This window comes from Nerophis ophidion, linkage group LG10 (assembly GCF_033978795.1).
Source record: "Nerophis ophidion isolate RoL-2023_Sa linkage group LG10, RoL_Noph_v1.0, whole genome shotgun sequence".
Classification (NCBI taxonomy): Eukaryota; Metazoa; Chordata; class Actinopteri; order Syngnathiformes; family Syngnathidae; genus Nerophis; species Nerophis ophidion.
Window position 1 is genome coordinate 10,149,024 of NC_084620.1, and position 23,089 is coordinate 10,172,112.

Below are 23,089 nucleotides of genomic sequence, written 5' to 3' on the forward strand. Positions count from 1 at the left end.
CCCGCCATCCGTCGTCAACAAACCCCAGCCGTACAGTTTGGTTTGAACAGGATTGTAATGCTTGTCGCCGTCGGTCTTCTAAGCTCATAGCTCTTTCTGACTACATAAACTGATACCGGCATGTGCTACCCATGCAAAACAACCTCGCCATGAGGTTTTACATATCAATGGAAGTCCTCCAACCCACATTGATGTTTTCCAGCGGTTCATTCTGGGAAGACATGAACTGCTATTAAATTTTGAGTCAGTCTGCACATAAAAAAGGCTAAAGAGTGCACTGCTAACTGCACTTCTGCACAAAAACTGCCAACCCAATCTACCCCAATAATAGCATCACCATTCACATTGCGTCTCGCTGATCCTCCCCCTGTATGCGAACTGCAGTGCCGCACAAGACGAACGTTGTCTTTTGTCTTTGTCGGGGGTGTCAAATAAGAGCCCACCCACTGCAATCAAAAAGGTAGCCGGCTCCTCCCCTCGAATTTCCACTAAATCAACAGTCTATTGAAAAGGAATTGGCACAGACTGAATAAGAGGTAGAAAATGGATGGATGGATACAAAAGTGCACATACAGACAGTGCAAGCAAGCGTAACAAAACGGATGTTAGTTATGGAGGTTTGGAACACATTACTGTTTAAACCTACTAAAAAAATATTAATCCACATAAGAGAGCTCTGCTATTTTTAGGACACTACTGAAAATAAGCTAGTCAAAGTTTATGTATTTGACAAGGGTACTGTGCTGTTTTTAGGTATATTAGGGTTTTTTAAGGACCTATTGAAAAAAATACCAATCCAAGATCCTCCTAATTAAAGGGAATTTGGGGGTTATAAGGATCTAGTCCTTTGAAAGAAGCTCTTTGCTGTTTTTAAGGATCTGATGCACAATGTGTCTGTCAAATATGCTTGTAATGCTGCGAGTGCTGAGCTGTTTTTAATACTTTTCTGAAGATAAACACCGAGAAGTAGATTAAGATCAACATTGAAAAATGTACTGAAAAAAGGAAGTCAAACATACTCTGTATGACTGTAGTACTGTGCTGTTTTTAGGGATCTAATGTAAAAAAAAATCCTGGTGAAAGATGATCCTAATAAATAAAATACAAAATAAAAATCAACCCTAGTCGAAGACATTTTACATAGAAGCGCTCTGCTGTTTTAAATAACCTGTTTAAAAATCACAAGTCTTGTATTCTCTAAGATTACGCAAATTATTTGTTTTATGGATGTACTAAAATCAAAAATAAACTATATTATGTACACTACATAAGGGACTGTGCTGTTTTTGAGGAGCTAAAATCCATATACTGTAATTTCCAGGTTATACAGTGCGCCAGTATTTAAGCTGCAGCCACCAAATTTGAGAAAAAATAAAACATTTTACACGGTGGCAGAGGGGTTAGTGCGTCTGCCTCACAATACGAAGGTCCTGCAGTCCTGGGTTCAAATCCAGGCTCGGGATCTTTCTGTGTGGAGTTTGCATGTTCTCCCCGTGAATGCGTGGGTTCCCTCCGGGTACTCCGGCTTCCTCCCACCTCCAAAGACATGCACCTGGGGATAAGTTGATTGGCAACACTAAATTGGCCCTAGTGTGTGAATGTGAGTGTGAATGTTGTCCGTCTATCTGTGTTGGCCCTGCGATGAGGTGGCGACTTGTCCAGGGTGTACCCCGCCTTCCGCCCGATTGTAGCTGAGATAGGCGCCAGCGCCCCCCGCGACCCCGAAAGGGAATAAGCGGTAGAAAAATGGATGGATGGATGGATAAAACATTTTATGTAAGCTACACTGGACCATAAGCTACAGATATATAGGTACATAATAATTTGCAAATGTTTATGTACGGTACATAACTTAATTGTTTCCAAACGATGCCTGTCGCACACACAAAACAGAAGTCATCGTCATGGACCCATTACCTGCGGACGCTAGCTCTCCAATCAGCTAATAATTCCACAGCGACGTTTTGGGGAATTTACAAAACTGAAAAATTACAAAGAGAATGCAAGTGTAAATTAATAATACTAACACAGAGAGTTGTAAACGCATTAGCATATTAGCTAATGCTAACAACGCTGGCTTGATTACATTACAATAGCACACTCTTACAGAAATCACACATGGGAGGGTTTGGTAAGTATGAATTGTTCTTGGTATATTGTAAAATTTACAAACAAATGGAGTGATGAATGAAGAATACATTCCAGCAAAAACGCTTTAGACAAATAATAGACTAAACTAAGACGCGAAAAAAGAAGTACATTTTCAACCAGCAGCACCGGGCGCGGCCACCGCTACTGCCCACTGCTCCCCTCACCTCCCAGGGGTTGAACAAGGGGATAGGTCGAATGCAGAGGACAAATTTCACCACACCAAGTGTGTGTGTGACAATCATTGCTACTTTAACTTTACAGTGAGCTAACTCGCCCAGAGGATGCCGCCAAAGCACAAACAATAACACACCTTATCAGTCTCTTTCTCTCTGTGTTTTAAGAAAACTACATGTTTAATACAAAACATTATGGCCATTAGCAAAAAAATCTACAAGTTAGCCACACCGTTTTAAAAGTTGCAGGGTGCAAAGCATAGGAAAAAAGTAGCGGCTTGTAGTACGGTAAATACCGTAAATATACAGAAGCCGCATAACAAATAAATATTATCATTATATTTATGATTATGTTACGGGTAGTTACAGTTTGAATCAGTGTTGACACTCTTTAGCAGAATTTCCATACAGACACGGTGATGAAAGTGCTGACAGAGCTGAATTGTGAGGCGATTAGATAAGACAGTAGGTTGACGAGGCTGTTGTAATGATCCACTGTGTATGAATAGAAGGTGCATGTGAAAAGCAACATGGGGGGTATAAAAGTTGCACAAAAAAACAAAAAGGAGGAACATTCAGTCCATCTGGGTTTCTAAGAGAACTTAACCAAGCGTGTGGCGAGCGTCAACGTTTGGGCCGTGTGATTAACAAGGGCCTCAAACCTCCTACCGTCTGGAGGTGACATAGCCCTGAACCTCTAGTGCAGATCCGTCAATCAAACCCACCATCACCCTCTTTCTCAGACATGCTAATTAATGAACAATTAACTACTATCGGTGGGGTCTAATCCTCAGCTAGGACATCTAGTCCAGCGCAGCTGTAATTGTACTAGGGGAAGGTAGGCCTTGGCCACAAAACAACAAAAGGCTGTTCATGCTATCCGGATGTCATGTGTCGAGAGTGTAACAATGAAGTGGAGAGTGGATGAATCTCATTCAACCCATGATAAGGGGGAGGAGCGAGAAACAAACTGACTCCTCACTGAGACCAAGTGAGGCTTGAGGGCAAAAACGCTGTGTCAACACTTAATGTCAAAGATAAAGGGAAGGCTTCAGAGCGGTGACACTCACCTGTAGGGATTAAAATTAACAGGAGCCACTAGGATGGAGACATGCAAGGGTTAGCGCTTGGCCCCTCGACATTCCACACTGCAATGAATATTCAATGTTTCACAAAAATACGAGACAATCATTTTCAAGAGTGACTGCAAGATAAAATACAACATCAAAGAGTCAAATTGAGGTCCTGAAAATAATTTGGGACAAAGTCAGATGCTGAAAAAATTTGTTTTTAAAAAAAGCTATGGTACTTATGCTGTTTTTTTAAGGGTCTACTGCCAAAAAAGATAGTCAGAGATTCAGATAAGGACTGACGTGTTCAATTTTTAGGAATTTACTACAAAAACTCTAGTCAAAGATCCTCCATATAACAGTCACACTGCTGTTTTAGGGATCTACTCAAAAAGATGCTCGTTATGACAGAGTACTCTGCTGTTTTTGAGGGACGATTGCAAAAATTATACTCATTAGGGATGTCAAAAAAAAAAAGATTTTCAAAGTAATCACAATTCTTATTTGTAACTATTTTTAATTAATTCCAAAAGTCAAGAATTGTTTAGTTAAAAAAAATAAAAATAAATCCAAGATGCTTTTCATGACAGAAGCCCAATGCCATTTTTAGTGATTTACTTAAAAAGCACTGCACTAGTCAATGATGCTCGATACGAGCTGGCTCTTTTTAAGAAACTATAGAAAATGCCGATCTATGATACTGTGTAGAACAGTGCTTTTTGTATTTCACTGCAAAAACGTATTAAAAGATACTCATTTGGACAGGAGTATACTGTGCTGTTTTTAGAAATGTATTCCAAAAGTCTACTCAAAGATCTTCCTGAGCTATGTTTTAGAAATCTATTGCAAAAAGCTATTCAAAGACCCTTCATTGTCACTCTTTGTCCAATATTAGTACAAAGTTAGACAAGCTTCCTTCTGATTTTCTCAAAGGAGTCAGGGAAAAACAATCCCTTGTGCAGTACATTTCCCAAAATGTAACTATCACCAAGAGTTAAAATGTTCATCCACTTATTTTCCAGCACATAATTCCACAGTCAGGGCGCCACAAGAGCTCACGTCGACAAAAGGCTTAAAAAGTCCTTTGTGGACAACCTGTGCTGGTTCCAGCAGCTCCCTGCTAAGACTGTGTAGAGAAGGACCCTGGCAATGTTGCGTCTTGTTAGCAAAAGTTCACCTCGCGTCTGCCTTTTGAGAGCTACACATACACTGTAAAGTTAGCTGAACAATGCTAATGTCAAAACCATCTTATTTCAACAGCGGAACGATGTCATGGGACTGGAACGTCTACAGTATCACTGGCCGGGTTTGGGACAAAGCCTGACGCTTAAATATGGCGGCCGTACGACTTCTGAGGTCATTTGTTTGCAGGAATTCCCTCACCGTCCAAACTCCAGATTCCCAGCTCTCCGATGGCTTTAGCAGAGGCAAATTAAAGCTTGACGATGAGCTTAGATGAGGAGGGAAGGGGGGTAAGAGTTTTTGGTTTAGGTTACACAGAATAGGGGGGCACTTATGGTCAAGCAAGAACCCCTGCACATGCTAGCTAACAGAAGTAAGCAGGTGGTGGCCATAGTGAAAGCTGTCTTTTCTATCACGGAGGAGTGGGGCTGTAATTTTCTATATATAAAAACGTCCAATGTAGTCATGACATAAATGTTTTCAAATCATTGTTGTAAACAAAGAACTACTGCAGAAACATCAAAGATCTAGATGATAACAGCCATTTTTAAGGATCAACTCAAAAATGCAAAAAATCCTTGAATAAAGAGGTTTGCTGTTTTTATAGTTTGATTGCAAAAATGCTAGTCAAATACCTACATTTTTGGAGCACTGTTTTTAAGAATCTGCTGCAAAATATGTGGGTGAAAGATCATTATGAAAAACTGGAGCACTTACTGCAAAAAACAGTTACCTGCTAAACATCATCCATAGGACAGTAATATGCTGCTGCTGTTAAAGACTAAATTCTAAAATACAAAAAAAAAAAAATCATCAATATGACAGGAGTGCATGAATGCAAAAATGCTTCTCAAATACCTAAATGTTTGGAGTACCGTATTTTTCAGGGTATAAGTCACTCTGGAGTAAGTCGCACCTGCCGAAAATTCATAATAAAGAAGGAAAAAAACATATATAAGTCGCACAGGAGTATAAGTCGCATTTTTGGGGTAATTGATTTGATAAAACCCAAAACCAAGAATAGACATTTGAAAGGCAATTTAAAAAAAATAAAGAATAGTGGACAACAGGCTGAATATGTGTACGTTATGTGATGCATAAATAACCAACTGAGAACGTGCCTGGTATGTTAACATAACATTCAAATAACTATAACATATAAAACCTGCTGTACGTTTACCAAACAATCTGTCACTCCTAATTGTTAAAGTACCAATGATTGTCACATACACACTATGTGTGGTGAAATTTGTCCTCTGCATTAGACCCATCCCCTTGATCACCTGAGAAATGAGGGGAGCAGTGGGCAGCAGCGGTGATTTTACCCCCAATTCCAACCTTTGATGCTGAGTGCCAAGCAGGGAGGCAATGGATCCCATTTTTTTTATAGTCTTTGGTATGACTGGGCCGGGGTTTGAACTCACAACCTACCGATCTCAGGGCGGACACTCTAACCACTAGGCCACTGAGTAGGTTATTATTAAGTAATTGTTAAATCCGATGAAATCTTATATGTCTAGTCTTTTTCGTGAATGAGCTAAATAATATTATTTGATATTTTACGGTAATGTGTTAAGAATTTCACACATAAGTCGCTCCTGAGTATAAGTCGCACCCCCTATGAAAAAAATTATGAAAAAAATTGCGACTTATAGTCCGAAAAATACGGTACTCTTCTTTTTTAAGGATCTTCAAAATAAATTGAGCACTCCGATGATTTTAAGGATCAACTGAAAAAAGAACATTTAAGGAGCCTCACTTTAAACAAGAATGCTTTTCTACTTTGAGGGATTTAAAGCAAAAACATTAAAGATCTCTATGACAGACATGAGGTGTGTACTGTTTTTATGAATTATCTGCTGCAAGAAACAGTTAAATATATTCAATATAACATTTGCATGATTGTTTTACAGACTTACAACAAAAACAATATGAAAAAAAATGATGTGACCTTAGCTGTTTTTCAGAATCTACTATATCAGTGTTTTTCAACCACTGTGCCACGGCACACGTGCCGTGAGATACAGTCTGGTGTGCCGTGGGAGATTATCTAATTTCACCTATGTGGTTTAAAAATATTTTTTGCAAACCAGTCATTGGAGTCTGCAATTGATGTATTGTTGTTGAGTGTCGGTGCTGTCTAGAGCTCGGCAGAGTAACTGTGTAATACTCTTCCATATCAGTAGGTGGCAGCCAGTGCTGATTGCTTTGTAGATGTCGGAAACAGCGGGAGGCAGTGTGCAGGTAAAATTGATTCTAATGCTTAAACCAAAAGTAAACTAACGGTGAGTGCCACTAAGACCAAGTAATTGAAGGCTATGCAGAACGAAACCAAAACTGAATTTGCTACAAAGTAAACAAAAACAGAATGCTGGACGACAGCAAAGACTTACTGTGGAGCAAAGACGGTGTCCACAAAGTACAGTCAAACATAACATGACAATCAACAATGTCCTTACAAAGAACTATAAAAAGACCTAAAATCTTCATGATTGCTAAAACAAAGTAGATGCGGGAAATATCGATCAAAGGAACACACGAAACTGCTACAGGAAAATACCAAAAGAAAAGAAAAAGCCATTAAAATAGGAGCGCAAGACAAGAACTACAACACTACACACAGGAAAACAGCAATAAACTCCAAATAAGTCGGGATGATGTGACAGGTGGTGACAGTACACCTACTTTGAGACAAGAGCTATAGCGATGCATGCTTGGTTATGGTTTAAAGTCATACCCAACAATTGCAACAACGATTTTTTACTGTCAACTGAGTTTTATTTTTTAATGATGTCTGCTGGTGGTGTGCCTCTGGATTTTTTCATCGCAAAAAATGTGCCTTGGCTCAAAAAAGACTGAAAAACACTGTACTACATAATGCTAAACATCCTTGATACGACAGGAATGCACTGCTGTTTTTAAGGATCCAATTCAAAAACACTTGTCAAAGATCTACATGATAGAACCACTCTCCTGTTTTTAAGAATCAACTCCAAAATACTAAAGATCCTTAATATGACAAGACAACTTAGCTGTTCTTAGAGGACTATATTGCAAAAATGCAAGTGGAGGATCTCTACGACAGACTGGCACAGTCAACTTTTTTTTCTTTGGATCAACTGCAGAAAACCGTCAAAGATCTTTAATATGACATGAGCATGCATGCTGCTCTTTAATGGTCAAATATTGTCTTTGATCCTGAAAAATTGCCATATACATTACATGGCAGTTTTTCAGGATCAAAGAAAAAACCCTAATGAGTCTCAATATGAAAGGAAAAATATGTTTCTTTTAAGGATCAACTGCAAAAAAGCAGATAAATCTTCTCAGAATGAAAGGAACACTTGCTACTTTTAGGGATGGGATGCTGTGATGTTTGTGAAAGACCTATACAACAAGAGTATGCCACTGTTTTTAAGGCTAAACTGAAAAAATAGTCAAAGACCTTCAAGATGACATACCTGTTCTGGAAAAATGCTTGTCAATTATCTACATAACAGAAGTATAATTCAAAATGTAATTCAAAAAAAAAAAAGTACGCTATTGTTTTTATAAATCGACAGCAAAGAAATTTGACAAATATTTAAAATAGGATAAGAGAGCTGCTTTAAGGGTTTAGAGCAAAAACAATAGAGAACTTTTGTATTGAGAAGCACATCTGGATTTTTAGGGACCTATTGCAAAAAGAACCACACAAAAAAAACAAAGGTCTTCTATAGGATAGGCGCATTGCTGTTTAAACACTACTCAAAGATTTTCCACTGTATGTATAACAGAAGCGCTGTTTTCCCCCAAAATGAGGCACCACATAGTAGCTCACAGAAGTGAGCAGGTGGTGGCCATAGTGAAACCTGTCTTTCCCATTAGGTAGAATTGGGGCTGAAATAGTGTTGCAAACAATTGTGTAATTATCAACAATATTGTTACACAACCAAACACAATAAAGGTGACATATTACGCAAAAAACAACGTTCTTACTTATTGGTAACTGTTTGTGTATTTGGGATCTGCATAAGTCCCAAAAGGTTGAACTCAAACCGTGGAGGCTTGGCGGAAATATTTATAAACAATCTTTCCTTCATACCAAGGAGCCAATACGAGCTGTTGGTCATTTTCCCGGTTAGTGACACTTTTCCCATTGGCAACGGCAGCTTCTACCTCAATGTGTGGTAAACTTAAACCTCAAGAGCTTTGCATGAGTTTGCCATTGCACTCCAACATTGTAGTCAATAAGTTAATTATTTTTCTATATCCTCTTGTGGGTAAGACTGGCTCAGACATACATCTTCCGATGTTGCCATTTCTATTACAAAGTAGCGTATAGTTCAAATGTGTATTTGTCAGTAGACTATTATATGGAGATATGTAAATAAGACCACCCACAAAACGACGCATTCTGAAAAGACGGAAGACTGTTGGTACAACAATCTAGTAAGTAAGTAAGCAAGTTTTATTTATGAAGCGCTTTTCACAGATAAAATCACAGAGCGATGAACAAAACAAAGGTAAAGTAAAAAAAACTATTCAATTTAAAATTACAGGGGCAACATCATTAAAAAAAAAGTGGATTAAAATGATAGTCAAAAAGGTGGATTAACTAAAAGAGAAATGTTCAAATGTTTTTTATAAGTATCAACACAGTCAAGATCACAGAGGGACTGGTGCAATTTTTTCCAGAGTCTGGGAGCTATAGCCTGGAATGCCAGGTCTCCATGGGTTTTAAAACGAGTTTTCGGGATCTTTAGAAGACCCTGGCCGCAGGACTGGAGGCTGCGCCCTGAAGAGTAGGGGCATAACAAGTCAGTGATATTCTGAAGGCCCCAATCCATGCAAAATTTGACCAAAGAACCAGCATCACATTGCATATGGACCACAAGTGTTATAAATGTAGAAAAAAAAATATGACCCATTTAAAGGCCTACTGAAATGAGATTTTCTTCAAAAAGGGGATAGCAGAGCCATTCTGTGTCATACTTGATCATTTCGCGATATTGCCATGTCTACGGTAAGAGCCGGATGTAAACAAAGAAACACCGGCTGTGTTTGTGTTGCTAAGGGCGGCCGCAATTCACCGCTTCCCACCTACTTCTTTCTTCTTTGACGTCCTATTATTAATTGAACCAATTGCTAAAGATTCAGCAACACAGATGCCCAGAATACCGGGTAATTATGCAAGTAAAGCAGACCACTTATAGCTGTGATCGGAGCTGGATCAAAATGTCCGCTACACTCCGTTACGTCACGCGCATGTGTCATCATGGTGTTGTAAGCACAATACCAATGGGCGCAATTTGCTAAATGCGCGACCGCATTTTGCAAATTTAATGTCAAATCAAAGTCAAGTCAAATCAAATGTTTATTGGATTCATCACTGTACAGTGTACATCCACAACTAAACTACTGACTAAACTACTACCACAACGTGGTTTACTATTTATAAAATATAATAATGTAGGGTTACCTGGAACTTGAAATAGGCCACCCGGCCTGAATCCACACTTCCCCAAATTTAATGTCAAATCAAAGTCAAATCAAATCAAATGTTTATTGGATTCATCACTATACAGTGTACATCCATGAATAAACTACTGACTAAACTACTACCACAACTTGGTTTACTATTTATAAAATATAATAATGTAGGGTTACCTGGAACTTCAAATAGGCCACCCGGCCTGAATCCACACTTCCCTCGCCAAACACCTTCGTTTCCCAACCCTCACGCTTGGATAAATAGGCCTTGATGCCATCTACGCAGTGTTGGGAGACTGTTTTGCTGTTAGATCGCGTCCAAATTTGCAGAGTGCGCGAGATTGGTGAAATGCTTACAACAATACCGCAACATTTTCAAAAGGATACTTCGCGCAAAATTTAAAATTGCAATTTAGTAAACTAACCCGGCCGTATTGGCATGTGTTGCAATGTTAACATTTCATCATGGATGTATAAACTATCAGACTGCGTGGTCTGTAGTAATGTGTTTCAGTAGGCCTTTAAAGGCCTACTGAAATGAGATTTTCTCATTTAAACGGGATAGCAGGTCCATTCTATGTGTCATACTTGATCATTTCGCGATATTGCCATACTTTTGCTGAAAGGATTTAGTAGAGAAAATCCACGATAAAGTTTGCAACTTTCGGTGTTAAGAGAAGCCCTGCCTCTACCGGAATTGGCAGACGATGACGTCACACGTGTGGGGGCTCCTCACATCCTCGCATTGTTTTTAATGGGAGCCTACAACAAAAGGTTCTATTCGGACCGAGAAAACGACAATTTCCCCATTAATATGAGCGAGGATGAAAGATTTGTGTTTGAGGATATCGATAGCGACGGACTAGAAAAAAACAAGTTTAAAAAAAAAACGCGATTGCATTGGGACGGATTCCGATGTTTTTAGAGACATTTACTAGGATAATTTTGGGAAATCCCTTATCTTTCTATTGTGTTTCTAGGGTTTTAGTGAGTTAAATATTACCTGATAGTCGGAGGTGTACGTCCACGGGTGTCTTGACGCCAATGTCTCAGGGGAATCGACGACAGCTATATGGACTGCACAAGCTCAGCTTTTCTCCGGTAAAAAGCGGCTTTTTACCACAATTTTCTCACCGAAAACTGCTGGTTGACATTCCGTCGTGATTCATGTTTGCTTGACCGCGCTGTGATCCATAGTAAAGTTTCACCTCCAGGAATTTTAAAACAAGGAATCACCGTGTGTTTGTGTGGCTAAAGGCTAAAGCTTCCCAACTCCATCTTTCTACTGTGACTTCTCCAACATTAATTGAACAAATTGCAAAAGATTCACCAACACAGATCTCCAAAATACTGTGTAATTATGCGGTTAAAGCAGACGACTTTTAGCTGTGTGTGTGCGCAGCGCTCATATTTCCTTAAAACCCATGACGTCTTGCGTACACGTCATCATTACACGACGTTTTCAAGACGCAACTCCCGGGAAATTTCAAATTGTAATTTAGTAAAATAAAAAGGCTGTATTGGCATGTGTTGCAATGTTAATATTTCATCATTGATATATAAACTATCAGACTGCGTGGTCGGTAGTAGTGGGTTTCAGTAGGCCTTTAAGTGTTTTGAACACTTGTTTTTTTTTTACTGTTAGGACAACTTACTTCCCTTATATTTAGCAAAGCTTTAATGCCATCCCACCAGCTGTTCCAAAAACCTCCCTCCTGAGTTTTCTGGCTAATAAAACAAAAGTACTCTGCTTTTCTACATTGTTTTAGGCATCATTTCTCAGTTGTCACATAAAATCAGTAGCTCGCTATGTTACCAAGTTGGCCTTGCCTCACCTGCCTTGCACACTCACCTTCCTCCGTTGTTGTAAAAAAGGATTCCACACAATCCACGCGTGTTTTTCCCTCCGACTTGTTTTGTTTGCAGAGAGGCCACACGAGCAAGAGTGGGGCGATCCTCTGGTGATCAGGTGGCCATTTTGATGTTGAAAATCAACCAACAAGACTTGTCGCTCACAGGCTAAACCAGCACACAAGCGACTATAGTTGCTCGCACTTCGCTAGTGACAACTGCTCGAAAAAGCGAGACGTTAGAAACCCCCCAGTGGGTGGCATTGAGGAGAAGAGGAATTTCTCGAAGTGTTTTGAGGCAAAAAGACAACAGCAGCAGCAGGAGTCTCAGCTGACGTCCGCTGTGCATTATGTAAACAAGCTGGTGTGCCAACGTGTAAAAAAGGAGGGCCGAATTTGACACAAATTCCGTTGACAACAAGCAAGGCAAACACGTAGCCATTGTGTTGTTGTTCTAGTCCAACAACATCAAAGAAAACCGCTTCACACACACAAAAAAAAGAGGACAACAACCCTAGCATCTACTCGGTCTTGTTGCAGGTTCGCCAAACAAACCGCGTCATGTTAGCACTATTTGGTGCAAATAAAAGAAACTATCTGGGTGGGTTTTTTTTTAGCTCGTTGGCGTGTCTTTACAATCCAGCAAATGCTTCTACAGGCAAGCCGAGGCTTTGCTAGCAAAATGTTGTTTACACAAACACTAGTCACTGACAATGGAGGCTCTATATAGTGTGTGTGTGTGAGGACAATACAGCGTCATAAATACAGAAATAGGACAAAAAGTGCTCTAAAAAGCCGTAGACTTGTTGTGCTGTGCTGAAATAAAAGGATACAGTTTCACCACGTCGGTGTCCATTCGTCTCTTGCCCGGACTTGGAGACGACATTTTTTGGCTATTTCCACCGCAGGAACACAGGCAGGTCAACAGAAAGCTAGCCCCCTCCCGGACACGCTAGAAGAGTCTAGCAAAAGTGTCCTATCCGAAAGTTAACATTGGCTTGGTCGCAAATAATGTCGATCTTCCCGTCTGGACTCTCTCGGTCTTCCTCGATGGCCAAACTGAACGTTTTTTTTAGACGAGACGACTGACTGGCGTTCTCTGCCTCTCTCTCGACGCTCTGGCCATGGTTCTGACAAGCTAGGATCCCTCCGCGCTGACGTCATATATGCGCGACCGAGCGTCATTGCCGACGGACATGTTTGTAGTTTTTTCATGCTCGGGCCACATGACAACGTTATACAGCAACATGAGAGACGTTACTTTGTTGCATTCCGTCAGATAACTTTCTTGAGTATCGTTTGACTCATCATAGCTAGTATTCGACAGGTAAATGAAGTATAAAGGTGCATTCTTCAAAGAAAGCCTTGGATTGTGTCTATGTAAATATAGCATTTGCAGACTGATTCTGTGTGATTGCAGCACTTTAATTCATGATTAGTTACAAAATCTTAAAAAGAAGCTCTCTTATTCGCCAGTGGCAGAATAAAAAACTTGAGTTAAAACAAAAAAATGTGTATGGGAATAGGAAAAATTAATATTTTGATAAATAATAGTGGATTAGGTCTATATAGACTCTAAAAGCGCTTTACAGAGAGGACTGAGAACCCATCATTCTTACTTTGATGAGGTCAAGCGACACTCGGAAGAACTCTTTTTGGCAAGAAGGCCAGATAAAAACATAAACAATGCGTATGTAATGAGGAAAACGTTATATTTTGAAAAATAATAGTGGATTAGAACTCAAAGCTGACATGCATTGCTGTTTCTTCCTCTTTGTAAGCGCGTCACTTCTCCACATGCCTATGCCATTTCACAAATAAAATGTTAATAGGATGTTTGGACACACCTCTTGAAAGCGCAAAATCAAAAAGGTAAAAAGAAGAAATGGGAAAAGACAACGAAAATAGTATGGTATGATTTATTTGATCAGGACATGCTGGTCAAAGTCACATGGCTAAGTTTACCCTATTCAACACGTCCGAAAACAAGCTAGAAGAAGCAAAAACAAAACAACGTTGAAGAATCTTTTAAGAAACGTGAAATCCATGTCTTACTGCATTAAATCAATGTTCCTCTTTTTGCTTTTGCCAAGAGGAACCACCAAAAAAATGACATGAAACACAGACTTGGACTTTAAAGCTATGATCTTAAAACTTTTGATCACCTGATGAACAGCCTGTTTGAGTTTTGAATTCAGTTTTCAATATATTTGAAAATTCTTAGGTCTACAGTATTGCTTATGTGTCATTTCACATTTCCGATGCTCTTCTTAAAATCTGGTTATACTCCACCAACGGTAAATCTTAATTTCTCTCCGTCGATATTTGTCTGGCTATTTTCTTTCACCAATCATCAAAAAAGTTTGTAGCACATTAGACTTCTATCACTGTTTCAGAAGAACACACGCTGGACTACTATAGCAATGAGATGTCACAAGAAAAAAAAAGTCAAGGCATCCATCCATCCATTTTCTACCGCTTGTCCCTTTCGCGGTCGCGGGTGGTGCTGGAGCCTATCTCAGCTGATTATGTTTCAATGCTGATGGCACATCAGTTATTTTCCTGTAATAATCAGGAACTTATCTCACACACACACACACACACACACACACACACACTACATCCTCACACTAATTGAGGTGATATTCTAACACTCTCATTACACGATTCCACATGTTGAAGGTAAACATTGCCTATCCAGTGTCAAGCCTGGTGGGCTTGTTCTCATTGTCAGGGATTTCTCGTCTTCCACACCATCAAAATGGAGGATTATTAACGTAAACGTGAAACGCTTGGCTCCCATCATTCATGTACTTGTTCGATGTCTTCCAGAGAACCATGACATACTTTGATAGGATTTGATGCGCTTGCTCGGCTTGTCAACCTGCTGGTGCACAGACATTCTACTGAGAGGGAGAAGATACCTGCCACTGCTGGAATATAGCAAACACTCTTTTAGATTGATCAGGTGGACCCTGGAAGGAAAGACAGAAGGAAGCAATTATATACATTTATGATATATATATATATATATATATATATATATATATATATATATATATATATATATATAACACACACATATACATCTAATACATATACACACTCATGGCCAAAAATATTGGCACCCCTGCATTTCTGTCAAATAGTGCACCACTTCTCCAGATAATTGTCATATTTCATGTATAATTTGCAGAGCATGTTGAAAATAAACCAACCAACTGGCTTACCTGTGCTGGACTGCCAGCCTCTGTGTTCTTCGCGGGCACAAGGAGGTCAAGGGCAGCTTTCCAGCCTTGCTGATGAGGCGCTGGCACGGCGTCGGAAAGGGGCTTGGCCTGGGGATCCACGTTCTCTTTTCCGGCCGACAGCCAGGGGCACCAGTCTCTGTGCTGAGCCAGCGGGTCGAATGCGTTCTTGTGCACAATTTCATCCTGCAGACGGCAAGTAACTAAAAAAATGCAAGTTGGCTGATTCATGGAGGTAAAAATGTGGATGTCAGCACTTACAGTTGATGACAGGCACAGGCGTTTTGACGCCAGGGGAAGGCAGGAGGTCCCGTCGGCACCGGCACCCTCCCCTTGCCCCTGGCTACGTGTTGCAGGCCTCTTGCCCCTTGTCAAAGGACTTGGGAGCTCCTCAACAGGACTGGGCGAGTCTCTGCTTTTGGCTCTCATAGCTATAGGTATACCCTCACCCTGTAAGACATGTCAGATCCATAAAGTAGACTGCAGGGCAGAAAGTAAGGTCATCCAGACTAAAGAGGTGTGTTCACTAATGGCGGGTTTGCTGAAAAGCACAAGCAACCAACAAAAAAAGGGACCTATGATGCAAAACCAATCTTTCACACCTATTGTTACCGTTTTTTGTTTATTTGGGATCGCCATGAGTCATAACATTTTAAAATCAAACCATGTTTATAAAACAATCTTGCCTTCCTTCAAAACATGCCGTTTGTATTTTGCACAACTCGTGATATTTTTACATGTGACTTCAGTTGCTATCTCAATATATGGTAAAGGTTTACCCAAAGAGCTTTGTGCAAGTCTACCATTATAGTCAATAAGCGCCTTCTTTTTCTCTATCCCAGGGGTAGGGAACCTATGGCTCTAGAGCCAGTTGTGGCTCTTTTGATGACTGCATCTGGCTCTCAGATAAATCTTAGCTGACATTGCTTAACACGATAAGTAATTAATAATTCCGCTGGTAATCACAGTGTTAAAAATAACGTTCAAATTATAAAACATTCTCATGCATTTTAAATCAAACGTCCGTTTTCTATCGCACCTGTTCAAGATGTCGCATTAATGGTAAGAAGTATTATATTTATTATTGGTTAAATTTAGAATAACAATCTTATTATTGGCTTCACGGTGGCAGAGGGGTTAGTGCGTCTGCCTCACAATACGAAGTTCCTGCAGTCCTGGGTTCAAATCCAGGCTCGGGATCTTTCTGTGTGGAGTTTGCAGGTTCTCCCCGTGAATGCGTGGGTTCCCTCCGGGTACTCCGGCTTCCTCCCACTTCCAAAGACATGCACCTGGGGATAGGTTGATTGACAACACTAAATTGGCCCTAGTGTGTGAATGTGAGTGTGAATGTTGTCTATCTGTGTTGGCCCTGCGATGAGTTGGCGAATTGTCCAGGGTGTACCCCGCCTTCCGCCCGATTGTAGCTGAGATAGGCGCCAGCGCCCCCCGCGACCCCAAAAGGGAATAAGCGGTAGGAAATGGATGGATGGAATCTTATTAAAAAAAATAAGAGACTTATTATACTCTCAAAATGTTGGTCTTAAAACGCACGCATTTAGTTGTATTCAGTGGTAAAAAATATTATACAGCTCTCACGGAAATACATTTTGAAATATTTGGCTTTCATGGCTCTCACAGCCAAAAAGGTTCCCGACCTCTGCTCTATCCTCTTGTTGTGGGGCAACCTGGCTCATACGTGTACATGCATCCTTCGTTGCTGCCTTTTCTAATACAAAGTAGCGTACAGTTGTAACTTATATAGGTCAGTATATCCGACACACAAGCGCTAATAACTACAACACGGCTGACGGGGAGAAGACAGTCAATGTGGAGGTACGTAAATAAGACCACCCACTAAACAATGCATCCTGAAGAAGGGGTCAGAAAGCGGCTTCAAGGTGGTCTGTAAAACAATCTATGCAAAATTTGGACCAAGGAACCACAATTAACATGTTATGTGGTGCAGAAGGAAGTGCTAAAGTGGAAGAAAATATAATTATTTGACCCCTTTAAATCATAACTTGCCTGATCAGAGCGAGACGAGTCCTGGCTCCTCAGCTTCATGCGGGACGGAGTGGTAGGAGGCGTGGGCGAGGTTGACTGGTCCCCGTGGCCCTCCAGTATGGGAGCTGAAGCAGCGGAGTGGTGGGGAGGGGAAGCGGCGCTTTCAGTGTTTGCAGTGGGATCAACGTCTTCTCCCACGTGCTCCATTTGGTGGAAATTCCACAGGCCAACTTTGCGCATACAGTACGAGCAGGTGAGGATGGGGAGCTTTGTAGTGTGTGCGCACATGCTAGGAAAAGACAATGGCGATCAATCCAGGCATTGTAAGCAAGCATTAGAACTTGGGATGGAAGAGTTCACAAAATTCACAGGTCAGATTGTGTCAGTTTTCGGTTTAGTGTACATTGTTGTTTTTAACAACCAGAATATCATACATCCCAATAATACATCTACAGCGTTATCGTGTGTTTCTAACAAAACTATAAAATAAAACACAAAAATGGCTCTAAATGCTCTGACAATTGAATTAATGTAAACAAAAAATGTAAGCTACAATTTTTAACACATCATATGCCATCAACATAAAGTGAAGTACAAGCTTTGTAGGCACTACGTTCTGTTTGTTTAAGTCAAAACAAAAATATCAGGTAATTAAATGCAATAATATTTACATGTATTGGTGCAATAGATCAATTAACAACTTTTAGCAGTATTTTTAGTCAAAGCATAGGAATTTGCAAAATAAATGTGACAATAGGTGCTTTAAGTACAAAGTGATGATGGAAGCTACGTTTTTTAAACTTTATTTTGTTAGCGTAGGATGTTGAGCACCGCACTTTTATTGTGAAGGCTGGAAGTTTGCTGCTGTTCTTAAAATGGCACACGACGCATGGTTTCCCATTAATGTAAGTACATGTGGCACACTGCCACTGCAAAATCATAGCCGCCACACCTTCAAAATAAGGTTGTTGTTTTTTTTACATCAAATTTCATTTTTTAAAGTGATACAATGTAGTGCAGCCTCCAGAAGAACTCACTCTTACTTGGGGTTTCAAGTGGTTTTTCGACATTGTTTAAATCAGGTGTGAGCGGTTGAGTGTTTAAGAACGAACAAATATGCAGTCCCTGACATAATTTTATCAAACAACTATTCCTTCCTGTCACAATGACAACTTTTCACTCACATTTATGTCAGTTTCTGTGATATTCCACATTTAACTGTGTTTTTTATTATTGGCCAATTACGTGATTTCATTCGTTAAAGCAAAAGTTATATGGTCTTACTTCTCATCATAATGCATATAGTCAGAACACTACATGCTCCAAACTTATCAGTAACACAAAGAAAAAACTCAATTCAAGCAACAGATGCGCTTTCAACCATGTCAGATCAACTGGACAGTTCTGTTTTTTTTTTCCATAAACCGTTCCATCAACTCACTTTGCAGCCCAGCCACAGAGAGAAACAATGCATGCAGCCACTTGGACTGCAAACGGTTCAGAGCAGGTAGTTCCCTTTCTTTTTTGTTCAGTGTCTATCAACTGCAAGATAGCACTGACAACATCCTCGGTCAAAGACTGCAAAAAAGCACAAAGATCAAAAAATTTCAGCAACATAAACAAGTTGGAAGACTGTTAATGGTGATAATGGCAATGGTACTTGTGCTTTGTCACCATTGATTTGAGCAGCTCAGGCTTCATAGATGGTAGCTGCTGCCCAAGCATCAACGCGCTCTGATAACGCTCGATTAGGGCAGTCAAAAGTGCTGATGGCTCCCCGGCTGTCACCATCCACAACCGCTCTGAAGTCAGGACAACATTCCCCATCAAGAATGGCTACAAATGACACGTTTGAATAAAGTTGAGCGTTCTTACCCGGACACGGAAAGTCCGGCCATGGACAAAACTTCTCATGTTTGGTCTGAAGCTGCCTGGATAGCTCTGCAATACGGGCTTCATCTAAGTGAAGGGAGGAAAGCGTCATGTAGAATGATATAAAGAGGAAGGCTGGGCAGCTGGAGCATTTGGGCCAATTGAGTTGAGTTTGAGTTTATTTCGAACATGCATGCGTGTATACAAAATGATACATCTCAATTTCCAGTTTCTCTATTCGACATGTTCGAAAAGGAGTAGGAAGAAGCAGAGCTTATTTAATTTTACCCCTTTTCCTTTACATAGCAGTTGCTAAAACTTTTGTTCACTTCTTGTTCTCAATTTATTCACAATATACTCCATAAGTACTAACAATAAAAATAAATATACAATACCAGGTGAAGTGACTTTTTAAAACGCTGCTGTGTACACGGAAGTAGGGAGAAGAACGGAGCGCCAATAAACCTTAAAGGCACTGCCTTTGCATGGCCCAGTCACATAAAATCTACAGCTTTCCACACACGTGAATGCAATGCATATTTGCTCAACAGCCATACAGGTCACACTGACGTTGGTCATATTAACAACTTTAACACCGTTACAAATAAGTGCCACACTGTGAATCCACACCAAACAAGAATGACAAACACATTTCGGGAGAACATCCGCACTGTAACACAACATAAACACAACAGAACAAATACCCAGAACCCCTTGCAGCACTAACTCTTCTGGGACCTACAATATACACCCCCGCAACCCCCTCTCCCCCCACCTCAACCGCTCTCCGGGAGAGCATGTCTCAAATTCCAAGCTGCTGTTTTGAGGCATGTTAAAACAAATTATGCACTTTGTGACTTCAATAATAAATATGGCAGTGCCATGTTGGCATTTTTTTCCATAACTTGAGTTGATTTATTTAGGAAAACCTTGTTACATTGTTTAATGCATCCAGCGGGGCATCACAACAAAATAAGACATAATAATGTGTTAATTCCACGACTGTATAAATCGGTATCGGTTGATATCGGCATCGGTAATTAAGAGTTGGACAATATCTGATATCAAAAAAGCCATTATTGGACGTAGGGCTGGGCGATATTGGCTTTTATTATTATCGCCATATTTTTATGCCATATTGTGATGTATGATATGTATTACGACAATTTGCCTTGGCCTTGAATGAACACTTGATGCATATAATCACAGCAGGATGATGATTCTATGTGTCTACTTTAAAACATTCTTCTTCATACTGCATTTATATATGCTATCTTTAAACTTTCATGCAGAGAGGGAAATCCCAACTAAGTCAATTGACCAAAAGTGTATTTATTAAATACTCTTCATTTTCTCACGGATGACTTTTTAAATGAAAGAACAAATTATTGGTGAAGCCAAACCACCGCCAGATGAGGGATCCCCTGCTCTTTATTTTGGGCATTTATTGTTCTTCCTCAATTTGTGATCAGTTTCGCACCTTCTCCCTCGTATTGTCACAAGCTCCGCTCCGCTCTGCTTGTACGACCTGCCTCAGCTAACATTAGCCATGCTGCTACCTCTCTGGTCGGCGAGAGCGAATGACGCTAGACTCGCGACAGTACGTGACGTATGTAAGAAGGCGGGCTTGTTTTCCGTCTCTGTGAAAAGGAGAGACGAGAAAGAGTGAAAAACGCCAGTAATGTAATGCACGCAGCTAAAAGCAACTGGGTGAGAACAGATAACCGAATACTACGATAGTCATTTTCTATATCGCACAAAGACAAACCTGCGATATATCGTTTGTATCGATATATCGCCCAGCCCTAATTGGACATCTCTATTTCATATGGTGAGATGAGTAAGATTATCTTGAAAATGAATAGATGGAGGAGATTCTTAATGAAATTAAACAATGGATGTCCGCTAACTTTTTGCAACTCAACGCCCAAAAAACGGAAATGCTGATTATCGGTCCTGCTAGACACCGAACTCTATTTAATAATACAACGCTAACATTTGACAACCAAACAATTAAACAAGGCGACATGGTAAAGAATCTGGGTATTATCTTCGGCCCAACTCTCTCCTTTGAGGCACACATTAAAAGCGTTACTAAAACGGCCTTCTTTCATCTCCGTAATATCGCTAAAATTCGCTCCATTCTGTCCACTAAAGACGCTGAGATCATTATCCATGCGTTTGTTACGTCTCGCCTCGACTACTATAACGTATTATTTTCGGGTCTCCCCTTGTCTAGCATTAAAAGATTACAGTTGGTACAAAATGCGGCTGCTAGACTTTTGACAAGAACAAGAAAGTTTGATCACATTACGCCTGTCCTGGCTCACCTGCACTGGCTTCCTGTGCACTTAAGATGTGACTTTAAGGTTTTACTACTTACGTATAAAATACTACACGGTCTAGCTCCATCCTATCTTGCCGATTGTATTGTACCATATGTCCCGGCAAGAAATCTGCGTTCAAAGGACTCCGGCTTGTTAGTGATTCCCAAAGCCCAAAAAAAGTCTGCGGGCTATAGAGTGTTTTCCGTTCGGCCTCCAGTACTATGGAATGCCCTCCCGGTAACAGTTCGAGATGCCACCTCAGTAGAAGCATTTAAGTCTCACCTTAAAACTAATTTGTATACTCTAGCCTTTAAATAGACTCCCTTTTTAGACCAGTTGATCTGCCGTTTCTTTTCTTTTTCTTCTATGTCCCACTCTCCCTTGTGGAGGGGGTGAGGTCCGATCCGGTGGCCATGTACTGCTCGCCTGTGTATCAGCTGGGGACATCTCTGCGCTGCTGATCCGCCTCCGCTTGGGATGGTTTCCTGCTGGCTCTGCTGTGAACGGGACTCTCGCTGCTGTGTAGGATCCGCTTTAAACTGGACTCTCGCGACTGTGTTGGATCCATTGTGGATTGAACTTTCACAGTATCATGTTAGATCCGCTCGACATCCATTGCTTTCCTCCTCTCTAAGGTTCTCATAGTCAACATTGTCACCGACGTCCCACTGGGTGTGAGTTTTCCTTGCCCTTATGTGGGCCTACCGAGGATGTCGTGGTGGTTTGTGCAGCCCTTTGAGACACTAGTGATTTAGGGCTATATAAGTAAACATTGATTGATTGATTGATAAATTCAGAATGTTTATCATGGTTCTTCTCAGTCGCGGGAGATACATGTTTTTCAAGGTCTAACGTCTGTTGGAGCAATGCACAGAAAAAGGGCTTACATTTCTCAAAATCTAAGGTAAGTTGCAGCGATGCACATAGGAAGGCCTGGCAGCTGGCGCACTTGAGCGTGTCGTGGGAGACGTTGATCCAGCCATAGCGGGCACACATGAGAGGTGAGAGCGCACGGGGCTTCCCGGCCCATTTCAAGCAGTGCTGGGCTAAGGAAAACCAGTGAAAACACTGCAGGATGAAGGACAATATGTCATTTGCAACAAAAAGGATATAGAGTAGGACTGCACTCTGCTGAAAAAGGCTTCTCTGTTGGTTGCCTCACAAGGTGCTGGGGTGCTGCTCCTGACATCGGTGACTTTTGACTCTCCTTGTCCGCTATAGATTACGATTAACACAAAATGCAGAGAGTGCAATGCATTCAGTTTCATCAGCAAAAAGAAATAGAGCCACCCCCTGCTTCTAATCTTAGCTCGAAAAGTCCCTATATCAATCAGTCCCTCGACATTTCTGACAGCAGGGACAAGAAATGGGACAACTTCATTGAAATAATGCATGTCAAAAATCTATAGGGAAGGAGAAAGTAAGCCCACGCGTGAACTTGGTAAACACGCTTTTCTTTTTGCTGCTGGAGTTTCATTGCAGCCCGCCTACCAGCTAATTAGCCACATTAGCTTCTAGGATGAGCAAATATGTCGCGTCAAACACTTCTGTGATGTTTCTTCTGGCTCACCCGTTAGTGACGCTGCCTGACGGCGAGACGCCCTCGTTGAGAAGCTCTCGGATTTTCTCCGGCGACGTAAGGGAAATTTTGTTTTGATTAGCGTTGCTGAGGCGCTCCACACTACTGTTGCCGATGGCCGCCATGTTTAGTATATTGCTTCTTCGCTTTTAATGGCGGTC

At 40.7% G+C, this 23,089-nt stretch overlaps 2 protein-coding genes across 3 annotated transcripts in view; both read right to left on the bottom strand.

Annotated features, from left to right (window-relative positions):
* ube2h (ubiquitin-conjugating enzyme E2H (UBC8 homolog, yeast)) overlaps positions 1–13,046 on the bottom strand; it is a 29,008-nt gene extending 15,962 nt beyond the window's left edge. The window contains exon 1 of one of the 2 annotated variants that reach the window (XM_061912253.1): positions 12,732–13,046. In XM_061912253.1, the coding sequence (XP_061768237.1) occupies positions 12,732–12,784 (53 nt within the window). In that variant the 5' untranslated portion in view covers positions 12,785–13,046. Of the gene's footprint in view, positions 1–11,900; positions 12,237–12,731 lie in introns of those variants that run through there. The other variant, XM_061912254.1, reaches the window with a different exon arrangement.
* Positions 13,047–13,803: 757 nt separating this feature from the next.
* On the bottom strand, positions 13,804–23,089 carry zc3hc1 (zinc finger, C3HC-type containing 1). The gene is made up of 10 exons (XM_061912255.1): positions 22,920–23,089; positions 22,462–22,564; positions 22,237–22,387; positions 19,026–19,109; positions 18,825–18,952; positions 18,592–18,728; positions 17,172–17,439; positions 15,408–15,596; positions 15,129–15,332; positions 13,804–14,873 (listed from the first exon to the last, which is right to left on the bottom strand). Exons 1-10 carry the CDS (start codon positions 23,051–23,053, stop codon positions 14,802–14,804), a joined length of 1,470 nt encoding a protein of 489 aa, XP_061768239.1. The 5' UTR covers positions 23,054–23,089; the 3' UTR covers positions 13,804–14,801.